The sequence below is a fragment of the Microcebus murinus genome, chromosome 25 (assembly GCF_040939455.1).
Source record: "Microcebus murinus isolate Inina chromosome 25, M.murinus_Inina_mat1.0, whole genome shotgun sequence".
In the NCBI taxonomy this organism is placed as follows: domain Eukaryota; kingdom Metazoa; phylum Chordata; class Mammalia; order Primates; family Cheirogaleidae; genus Microcebus; species Microcebus murinus.
This window is the reverse complement of record NC_134128.1, coordinates 3892501-3904987: the sequence shown is the minus strand read 5'-3', so window position 1 is coordinate 3904987 and position 12487 is coordinate 3892501. Positions and strand designations below refer to the sequence as shown.

General features: G+C 35.2%; 1 protein-coding gene across 4 annotated transcripts in view; it reads right to left on the bottom strand.

The window, feature by feature from the left end:
• MPP7 (MAGUK p55 scaffold protein 7) overlaps positions 1-12487 on the bottom strand; it is a 208498-nt gene that overhangs the window by 145171 nt on the left and 50840 nt on the right. For 3 of the 4 annotated variants that reach the window (XM_075997494.1, XM_020284180.2, XM_075997495.1), the window contains exon 2: positions 899-1045. In XM_075997494.1, coding sequence (XP_075853609.1) covers positions 899-935 — 37 coding nt within the window. In that variant the 5' untranslated portion in view covers positions 936-1045. Of the gene's footprint in view, positions 1-898; positions 1046-9692; positions 12464-12487 lie in introns of those variants that run through there. The other variant, XM_075997496.1, reaches the window with a different exon arrangement.

Below are 12487 nucleotides of genomic sequence, written 5' to 3'. Positions count from 1 at the left end.
AACAGCTGGCTACAGGGCAGTACCAGCCAACTTCAGTAAGGGCAGTGCAACACAGAAAAAGTTCCTTTCTGTCACATTCTGCCACCGCTTTTTTCGAGGGGTGTTCCTGGCACATCCCCCAACCCCACTGACAGTAACAGTTCTTAGAGGCATCCAAGACCCTACACTTAAAAAAAGTGCTGATTCTGGGAATCCCAGAATAGGACCTCAAAGGGCATCCACCATGACCACCCCCACCTCCTGAACCAGATCAGAGAAGGGAGGAACTTGGATTTTACATGGGTATGTAAGTATGTGTGTTTTCTCCCTTTCTTAGGAATACTTATTCTATTAATATATATCTCTAAGTCCTACAACTAATAATAAGGTTAAATGTGTCTGCTTGTTAGTTTTAATTGAATCCCTTAATGACATGTATCAGTTTCGGGATACTTTTTACCTTTGATAACAGGAACAAAGAAAATGGAGGAATGGGGTAGGGATAATGTTTTATTCCCTAAAGGAAAAAAGAGAAGAGGCATGTGAAGCAGGTGTGGCCACAAGTTCCTATTTGTTATCAAGTCTGTGTGAAGGATAATATGGGTATCATTGTATTTGCCGTACTTTTCTACGTGTTTAAAATAATTTTTTTTAATTAAATGCATGGCATTATTCCAAAAGCAAGGTAGTAGAAGAGTGTTGGCATAAGTCATCACTACCTGGGGAAAGAAGCAGTCAGTCAACGTCCTCTAGTAACTTTTATCTAGAATGACACATTCTGAGTTGATCTTATGCCCCCCGTGGTGGTTACAGAAAAACAAGCAGGATTTGCTTACACTCACTTAAAGCAGTGCTGTGTTTCACTGTGAGCAAGATTTCAGTAGGGATGGAAGGAAAACTGCCCCCTGGGTTCACATACCTGTGTCACTACCAGATCCTGTAGACAAAGCCGGCATGGTGCAGGATACAGGCTAGGACTCCGCCCTCAGAAAGCCGCAGGGAATTCCAGTCAAACGGCCTGCAGCCACGTGTCTAATAAGATTTATGTATACCTTGTAAGTTGTTTCTAGAAAGAAAAGAAACACCTCTATTTAAAAAAAAAAAAAAAAAAGGAATATCAGTAAATTACAACATTCTGTAACTAACTCAAAATTCTTATTCCAACACACTGCCAGAGAGATCACGATGCTTTAGAATTTTTTCTACAGACTACATGCCAATATTAAGTTTCTGATTTTGGTGAGAGATTTCTAATTGAAAACATGAACGTTCTCCATGCATGTGGAAAGGCTTCCTTAAAAATTTTTACATTTGGGTTGGGGAATACTGATTGTATACATGAAAAACTGTAAGATTCTGTAAGTCAATTCCATTCTAAACTTCCTTCTCTCTGTTACCATAATTCTCAACTATATTTCTAAATGTAGAACGGAGACTATACAAATTGTCAGCAGTTTATAACTAACTGGATTTTTAAAAAGAGCTCATCCTACTATGACAACTGCACAGCTCTCCGAGTGTAGACTGCAAATAACTTGAAAGAATATTTACTAGAGTTGAAGGAAGATGTTATTATAGATTTACAGAGTGTTAGTAATCTAAACTAAACACAACAACCCAAGCTAACAAATGTAAGTAAATTCTTTTAGTAAAAACTAAGCTTTGAGGTATCTGAGAAAATACCAACATTTTTTTCAATAACTAATATTTATCCCAAAATAAATAGGGAAGTCAGTATAGTATAGTATAGCAGCTAAGAGCAAGTGCTTTAGAGTTTGGCTTAATCTCTAATCCTGCCAGCCCTGTGATCTTGGAAAAGTTATTTAATCTTATTAAGCCTTAACTTCCTTATATGCAAATGGAGACAATGGTAATTTAGAACTAATTAAATGTGTTAAAGCATACAACACAGTGTCTGGTACACAGTAAATAAACAATAAATGCTGGCTATTATACTAGTGTTTCTTTAATTCAGGTAATGAGAGTATAAAATGAAAACATAAAAAAAAAATAGCACGATCAAAATTTACATTGGCCTAACACCTAGAAGGAGGCCATGTGGTTTCAATTTGAATCACCGCTGCCTAATAACGGAAAATGCACTCCATTAACATTTTTGTAGAAATCAGAAGAACCACACAATGTGTTTAAGTTCATTTTTAATGCATTCTCCCCAATTCTCTATAAAGCAAATTCAGTAATTTGAAGGCTTATTTTAACATATATTACTGATAAGAAAAAAAGACAATGTAAATAGTAGAAAACCTGGCTCACATCACTTCTTAAAGCCTTCAAGTTGCTGATTCATATTATAGAATAAAGAAAAATAAGCATTCCAAATTTTACTTGAAAAAACTCCAAACTGTAAGATTCTATTAAATTTTTCTAAATTAGCTTTTTAATTGTCAAAGTGAAAGTTACCATCAAAAAACTTCATCATCAAATAGACTAATTTGAATTTAGCTTTATATTATTACAAAGCCTGACACAGTTAAAACATGCATATAAATCCACATAGAGGTGCTAATTAAAAATGAGTACAATCATTCCAAATACCAAATAAAAATATAAATCACTAAGCCAAAAATGAAAAAATGATATAGGCAAGGTTTCATTCATGTCTACCTCTGAAGCCGCTTTCCCCAATAATTTTAAAAGACAACTTTGCTTTGCTTTCATAAATTATTCTATCAGGATTAAGCTTAAACTACATGAAAGTGTCCCTTAAATAAAGCAAAGCTAAAAATTACGCAATTCAAATACAAAGTCAAAAACAGACCACATATAATTTAAAGAATGCACTCAATTACTAGACTTTTGCTGATAGAATAAAAAGGAAAACTGGTTAAAATCTGTAAAATGTATGCACACACATTTGTACCATTAGAATAATATATATTTATGTGTGTAGGTAGGTACTTACTATATGTATGTATGCATACATGTAACAAGCTCTGTATGCTATGAGAAAAGTCATAATTTATAAGGCATAAAAAGCATATACATACACACAATACAATATATACCATGCAATCTACCACTTTCTTCAGGGCTTAACGAATTTATAACATTTCACTTCTGTAAGCCACATATCCCATATAATAAGCCAAATTATGCTTATATTAAACAAAAACTAAAATTTATTATCATTTGGAACACTCACACTCTACTAACACTAAAGATCTTACATTATACACTCTTTTGAGCTGATAGTGATGCTGTAAATATGTACCATATACAAAAGGTCTTAGTATTTCTGATTTTTATTTCATAATGAATATTCAATGCTAAATTTTCCCAAAGCCATATTATTTACTACACAGTAATTATCTTCTCAGACCATATACAAGAATATGAATTTTAAAAATGTTTTGATAGAATCCTAACCAGTAAAATACTTAATATTTTGTGGAACGAAGTAGAGTTGCTGGGTTTAACTTCTAAACTGAGTTAAATTTTTGCAGTAATGATGTTATTTTCTTTGGCTAAATTTATTGAAAATGCTTTGGAATTTGTCAGAAACCAGCCATAATTATTACTGACTGTTGTATGGAATCGATTTACTACAACACAAAATACCAGCTGTTACAGTATGTCCTGAGAGGGATTACCGAATATTCTTAAATTGAAGTTCAATCCATCTTTCCATAAAAAAGAGAAAAACCCAAACGCCAGGAACATAACAGCAGTATCAAGTGCACCTGAGGCATTTACAATACCCAATAGAACTATTACAACCTTCCTTTAAAAAGGCTTATTTTTGAAATTTCATTATTCCAGTTGTACCTTGCTTCTATATATCACACTGTATCAGGTTCCTCTGGCATCGATCATGTGGAAACAGTGAAATATGTGAAGGTCTATGATCTTACAATGCTCAATTTCTGCCCGCCCAAGGTAATCCTTAATGCTCCCATGGCACTCATGACATCTAGTGGTCAGCCACAGAAGTGCAAGGGTTTGGAGCAGCAAGGTTTTTTTTTTAGCTTTCAGTAAAGCAAAAATTGACTTAATTCCACCCAGTGAAATACTCATCTGCAAAATTTTTTATTAATGTGAACATGCACAGTTAATGCAGATGAACAAGAAATCAAGTAACTTACAAACACATTTTCCTCTCTATTTGGGTAAGTGTTCAGGAATATAAAAACTTTTGTCGTCATAAATAAACTATTAATATTTAATAATTACGAGCCTATCCTTTCAAAAGATAACTGTATTCAGTAATCCAACTGTAGTTGTTTCATCAGATAAAAATACTCTAAAGTTATATTTTCAAAATCTAATACAGCAAGAAGATAAACAGGAGTAAATTTTTTTTATAATCTGGTATCACAGATTTTTTTTGAAAAGCTCAATCTAAAATATTCATCATATTAGCCAAGGCAAGCAGCAGACTAATAACTGTTAACATTATTTGAACCTTCATAAATTACAATTGTGAGAATATAAAGGGGGTAACATACAGCCAAGTGCTGTATGAAGATTATCTGCTTACAGAAGATGGTATTTATATCTTTTATACCAGCAGTTCTCAAAGAATGACCCACACATCCCTAGTGGTCTCCAAGACCCTTTCAAAAGAGTCCATTGAGTCAAACTATTTGCATAAAAATACCTAAAGAAGTGCACACAGCCTCTTGCACTGTGTCTACATTTGCACTGAGGGTGAAAAGCAGTGGTTGTGGTCTGTAAAACCATTGGCAGCTGAGCACGAATCAAGACACCGGCACCAAGCTGAACTATCCACCATGATGTTCTCCACTGCCCAGCACTGATGCCAAGCACTTTTACTCAGAGGATGAGGAAGAGAAAAGGTTCACTTTAGAATATCCTTAATGAAGTCGTAAAAAGTAGTAAGTAATTGACTCTTGAGTACCCAACTTTTTAATGTTCTGTGTGATGAGATGAGAAATACACATAAAGAACTGCTGCTGTACACAACACAAAGGCTGTCTCAAAAAAATATGTGTGCAATGATTTGAGTTGTGAACTGAACTAGAGACTCTTATCATGGAGCACCATTTTTACTTAAAAGAACAGCTGAAAGACAAACTATGGTTATTCAAGCTTATTTGGCAAATATTTTCTTGAAAATGAAGTGAGTCCATGACTTTAAGGAAAATGATGAATAGTATGTGTTGCTTATGATGAAACATGAACTTCCAAGCAAAACTTAGATTTTTACAAAACTTGCATCCACTACAGCAGGTGTCCTCAAACTACGGCCCATGGGCCACATGCAGGTGTTTTTGCCCATTTGTTTTTTTACTTCAAAATAAGATATGTGCAGTGTGCATAGGAATTTGTTCATAGTTTTTTTTTAAACTATAGTCCGACCCTCCAACGGTCTGAGGGACAGTGAACTGGCCCTCTGTTTAAAAAGTTTGAGGACCCCTGTACTACAGACTGTCCCTCTTTGCATGGTAGATACCAGGTTAACCAAAACACATGCATGCTGGAAACAAGTCCCCACTTTGCAGAGGTCTATCAGCTTCTCAATACCCAAAGGCTCTTCTGAGAAGATCAACAGTGATATTAACAAATGATTGATATTGTGTCAATATTTGGAAGATCTGCATAATTTAATGAACCAATATTTTCCAATTTTCTAGAAACATCTTAGAAAATCATGCATGGATATGATTCATTGAAAGCTCAGGAAAGATCAATGAATTTAAAGTTCCAAAATAATAATTTTATTTACATATTTTCATATTTCACACTATAACTCGCCTTTAAGAAACTGCCATATGTCTTTGTGTATTACCAAAGAATATCTACAAGTAACTGAACAAGCTATTAAAATATTCCTCCCTTTTCCAACTACAGATCTGTGTGAGGTCAAATTTTCTTCATATCCTTCAACCAAAATATACAGCAACAAACTAAAAGTAGACATAGATATGAAAATATAACTCTCTCCTGTTGAGTGAAGAATTAAAGAAATTTGCAACTCACTAATGTTTCTGTTTGGGGAAAAAGTTATTTTTCATAAAAATGTTATTTATGTTAACATGTAACAAGTTTAATATTTCTATGTTTAAATGAATTCAAACAATTATATCTAAGTTTTAATTTCTAATATGTTAAATATTGTTCAATATAACCCATATATAATCAAAACTCTTTAGAATCTTCAATAATTTTTAAGAGTCTAAAAAGATGTGGAGACCAAAAATATTGAGAATTGCTACTCCATGCCAAGGTTTGGCAAACATTTTCTTTAAGGGGCCAGATAGTAAACATTTTAGGCTTTGTGGTCCATATAGTCTCTGTCTCAACATAAACAATATGTACATGACTGAATTCCCTTTAAATTTTATATCCAGAAACAGGAGGAGGCCTAGGTTTGTGGACCACTATTCTATATCCTTATATCCTCTCTGCTAGTGACTTAAGGATCTAAAAGTAGTATGCTTTCTAATGTTTTAATTGGTTAAATATTCAAAGAAAGAAGGTTTAAAAACCCACTTCTTTTTGTTGTGCAAAGCCGTATGCAAAATAACAGATATGGAATTTTTAAAGATACAGTTCTCAATCATAAACAAAATCACATTCCAATGTTGGCTGTTCCAAGTATCTTAGACTCTGTCACCATACATAAAGAATTTTAAAATAGGATTACAACTGGCAAAGTGTTAGAACACTGTATGTTATAAAATATACTTTCTATAGCCAAAACAAAAAAAAATCCTAGTTTTTAAGAAAAAAAGGGAACAATTATGAAAGATTAAAATGTCCCACATTTTACAAACTCAGCAGGGTGTAATTATTATATAATGCAAAAGCAACATATGTCCTTTCCACATATGGAAAGAGAAATACCAAAGCAACAGAAAAGAATCATCCACTGAAAGAATCCTGTAAACCTTTAAAGACTTAAGAGAGGAAAGAAGAGAACACGCTGGTTTATAATCCCCAGGTTAAGAAACCCAGGCTTAAAGGCTGCTAGGAAGGTCTTCTGGAAGCCCTGGACCACTGGCCAGGAAGGGACATGAGCCATGAAAGCTTTGGGAAGGCACACAGTGCCACACTCACCACTTGACTGCCCCTTCTGCGGAAGCACAGGCATAATGAGGGGGTGGCACTGGCAGGCAGTGACCTCACTCCAGAGTACCCAAACCATCCACAAGTAGTACACCACAACTCCAGGTCTCTCCTCAAACTCTGCAAGCAAAACTCGCAGTGGTCACAGCGCTGTTCACATCACCACCTCCTCACAGTGGGACACTTCATCTCTGAGGATGACCTTTTTTGTTACATTTGTTTTCTACCACCTACTACTAAAAAGTCTTGGTGAAGTCTTCACAATTAGACCATTAATCTGCTTTTTTATTTTAACCCGTTTTTTTTGCTCTGTGGCTCTTTCCTCTAATTTCTGGGGACAGCAAAGAATGATACAACTTTTTCATTACATTTTCCTTGACTGATTCTGGATCTCAGAGCCATCTATGCATTCCACTGGCATTCCCCTAAGTCCTTGCTATTGGAGAACCCAATCTTGTAATCACTTTTTATAATTAAGGTACACTGATATATTAATGATTATATATTTTTTATTCAACTTATGTGTCCTCTACTAGATTCCTTGAGAGCAGAACCCATTTCATCATAAATCCCTAAAAATGACATAATGATCCCTGTTTAGCAGTATTCCTATATATGAATTCTAACCCTCCAAAAGCTTTCTTTCCTTTCTGGGTCAGAGTTGCTTCATTATTTTACTTGTGTGGAGGCAGCACAGCCTAAAAATGAGAGCACAGATTTTGAATTAGACAGACCTGAGATCACACCCCAGCTCTGCCTTATTGGATCCATGATCCTGGCCAAGCTACTCAAAGAAATGAGATTAAATAAAATTACAAAAGTAAAACATCTAACCCATATAGTAGCCAATCAGCAGATGACAGCTTTTATTAACACAGTTCAGTGCTGTTTTCATCACTCTCTCTTTCTCACTTCCTCTAATCTAACAAATTTTTAGTGGTCCTATAATAAAAAGAATGCATGCTTTGGTAGGAGAAAGACCAGAGTTTAAAATCTGATTCTACCACTTACTACATGCACAATTTATAAGGTATGATACTTTGGGAAACCATATAAAATAACAACAAAAAAATAACAATAATGTTAGTGATAGCTCAGTACACACAATTTCCCAGACATCAGGTTAAAAACTCAATGTGTATTGTTCATTTAATCCCCACAGTAATACTATCACGTAAGCACTACCATCATGTCTTACAGACAGATGAGAGAACTGAATTTAAGTGATGTGCCCTAAACCCTCAGCTTGAAGAAATTCTAATATTAGTATGGAGGAAATCAATGCTCACACTGTTCATCATACTGCATTTCTGAGCTGTCAAATGGAAAGAGTATCTACACCTCATTTATTTCTTGTGATGGCTAAGTAAAATAACTTAACCAAAGCCCTGGGAACACACCAGATGCTCAAATGTTAGCTCCCTTTCTCTCAACCTTTCCCCTAATATCTTTGTTTTACTTTATTCTGCTTACTTACAAATCAGAAAACTTCCCACTTTGTATCCATATCCTCCAGCCTGCTCTTATATCTAGTCACCTTACATCATGCCTTCTCTGACATACTCAAAATATCAGGTAGGTTCAGAAACAATATTCTCAGCCTTAAATCCCCTGATCACTAATACTCAGATCTAGAACACACCCACAAAACCCACAGCCTGTAAAAGCCACAGACATTTCTAAAATCTATAGTAATATCTTGCATGGTAGCCAGGAATACTGTCCCTCTACATTTTACACAGTTATAGTAAATAATAAGAGTCTGTTAGACGCTTTAAAACAATCTGAACTCTACTGAACCTTTCTTGTTAGCAAAATGTCACCAGAGTATTACCTACAAGTCACAGTAATTTCAAAAATAGCATGAGAGGTCTAAAAATAAATCAGCCAACAAAGCAAGTTTTATTAAAATTATATATCACTTCCTATTCAAATTAACATGCATAAAAATATGATAAATCTATGTTCATTAAACAGCCACATCATATTAAATTTTAATAGAGATGCCAAAAATATAGCCCTTTACCAATAAAATCTCTTATTGTAACAAAGTTCTGATAATTGTGCAGGCACAGTAAAACATAGGTGAAATATCCCAGCAATGACTGGAGTTAAAAACTAAATGTGGGCCAGGTGTGATGTCTCATGCCTGTAATGCCAGCACTCTGGGAGGTCAAGGTGGGAGGATCACTTCAGGCCAGGAGTTTGAGACCAGCCTGAGCAACATGGTGAGAACCCCGTCTCTACAAAAAATTAAAAAATTAGTCAGGCATGGTGGTGAACACCCACAATCCCAGTTAATGGAGATGCTGAGGCACAAAGATCACTTGAGCCCAGGAGTTCGAGGTTGCAGTGAGCTATAATCATGCCACTACACTCTAGCCTAGGCAACAGAGAGATCCTGCCTCAAAACAAAAACAAAGACAAAACACTAAATGTGTACAGGGAGTGAATGTATACAGGGAGTGATATCAGCAAGAAGGTGGAATGGAAAGCTCCAGGCCCTCATTCTCCTATGAAGACACTGACTTAACAACAATATACAGACCAAACTGTTTCTGTAAGAACTCCAGAAACCAATGAAATGCTGCAATTCCCAGGCAAGCAAAAGGCAACGAGAGCCACATCAAAGCAAATAAGAAAGTTCATTGCCTTTTGCCCACCTTAGCTCCTCTCTGCTCCCAGTGCAACAAGGAGTAATTAGGAAGCAAATGTTCAACTCCCAGCTTCTCCCTGAAGAGGGAAAGAGAAGAAGGGAATGTTCATCCAATGATCTCGCTATTGGGGAGGCTGCCTGAGGGACTGACTTGGAGCACTGATGGGAAGAAGGTATAATTAGGGTGCCAGACTGGGGGCTGCTGAAGACAAAGGAGAACACCAGGGCTTGTTACAGCAACGGGTAGACTGCAGTCCTGCAGATGCCACGGTACCATATGGACTTCCGAGAAGAAAACAAGAGCAAGCCTCATTACCCAGGAAGTGACATGCACAAGCCCAGAGAACATGTATCGTCAGAGAAGGTTTGAGAGGTCTGCAGAATCTCCATCTGGAGTGAATGGGAAAGGTCTTCCCCTGTATGAAGACAGCCCATAAAGACTGGGAGAGGGGGCTGTCTTTTCAAATGCTCAAATCTCAACAAAAGAACACAAGGCATCAAGAAACAGGGAAACACAGTCCAATCAAAAGAGCAAAATAAAGCACCAGTAATCAACTCTAAAGAAAAGGAGATCTATAGATTATCTCACAAAGAATTCCAAATTAACCATCTTAAAGATGCACAATGAGCTAAAATAAAACACAGACAGACAACAAAGTCAGGAAAATGATACATTAACAAAATGACAATAGTAACAGAGAAATAGAAACTATTAAAAACAAACAAACATAAACTCTGGAGCTTAAAAATACAATAGCTCAAGTGAAAAAATCACATGAGGGCCTCAACAACAGGCATGATAAAGCAGAAAAAAGTCAATGACCATGAAGACAGATCAAGTGACATTATCCAGTCGGAGGAGAAAATGCTGACAAGAATGAAGAATCTAACAAACATCATCGAGCAGACCAATATATGCATTATGGAAGTTCAAGAAGAAAGAGAGTTTATTCAAAGGAATAATAGCAGAAAATTTCCCAAATTTGAAGGTAAAAATGAACATACAAATTCAAGAAGCTTAACAAGTTTTCACTAGGGTAAATCCAAAGAGACCCACACTGACACGTTATAATCAAACTGTCAAAAGTCACAAAGTGAATCTTGAAAACTGCAAAAGAAAAGTGACTAATCAGGTACAAGGGAGCTTCCACAGATTATCAGCAGATTTCTCAACAGAAACCTCACAGGTTGGAAGGCAACAGGATCACATATTCAAAGTGGTGAAAGAAAAAAACTGCCAACCAAGAAGAGTATGTCTGATAAAACTATCCTTCAAAACAAAGGAGAAATAAAGACTTTCCCAGAGAAACAAAAATTGAGGGAGTTTGTTGTCACTAGATCTGTCCCACCAGAAATGCTAAAGGGAGTCAAAACAAAAAGTCACTAGATAGCAACATGAAACCCCATGAAAAGATAAAAGTCTCTGGTAAAGGTAAATACTTGAACAAATATAAAATGTAATGGCATATAAATTACTTCTATGTCTTTCATAAATTTTAGCAGACAAAAGCATAAAAATATAATTATTAATCTATGTGAATGGATTCACAAAGTAAAAAGATGTAATTTGTGATACCGATAACATAAATGGGGGAGTATAACTGTAAAGGGCAGAGTTTTTATATGCGATTGAAATTAAGATGCTATCAGACTAAAATATATTATAACTGTAAGATGTTTTATGTAATCCCCATGGTAACCAGGAAGAAAATACCTATGGAAGATACACAAAAGGTGATGAGAAGGGAATCAAAGTCTATCAGTACAAAAAAAAAATCAATAAAACATAAAGGCAGGCAGTAAAAGAGGGACAAAAATACTACAAGACATACAAAAAAAATTGACAAAATGACAACAATAGACAATCCCCTGTCAGTAAATGCAAATGGATTAAACTCCCCATACAAGAGACATATATTAGTTGAAATAAAACAAAACCCAACTATATTCTGTCTACAAGAGAATCACTTTAAATCTAAAGAAATACATAGGCTGAAAATGAAAGGATGGAAAAAGATATTCTATGCAAATGGCAATCAAAAGAAATCAGGGTGGCTACACTAATATCAGATAAAATAGACCTGAAGCAAACAAACAAACAAACAAAATCTGTCACAAAAGACAAAGAACATTATACAATGATAAAAGGGTCAATTCACATGGAACATATGACAATTGTAAATATCTGTGTACCTATTAATAGTAAAAGAAATCCTAAATATTTAAAGCAAACACTGACAGAATCGAAAAGATAAACAGACAGCAACACAGTAATAGTGGGAAACTTCCATACTCCACTTACAATGATGGATAGAACAAGATGGAAGATCAGTGCGGAAAGAGAGGACTTTCACAGCACTATAAACCAATGGAATCTAACATATACATATACAAAACTCCACCCAAAACCAAAAGAATATACATTTTTCTCAAATGCACATGAAACATTTTTCAGAACTGTCCACATGTTAGGCCACAAAACAAGTCTTAACAAATTTAAGAAGACTGAAATCATACCAAGTTATCTTTTCTGATCACAATGGAATGAAACTGGAAATCAACAGCAGAGGAAATAGCATACACTTAAACAACCAATGGGTCAAAGAAGAAATCACAAGGGAAATTAGAAACATCCTGAGACAAATGGAAACAAAAGCACACATACAAAACTTACTGCTGTGAAAACAGAGCCAAGAGGGAAGTTTAAAGCTGCAAACACATTTAAAATAAGAGAATGATTTCAAATCAACAAGCTAACTTTATACCTCAAAAAATCAGAAAAATAAAAATAAAGGTAACAGG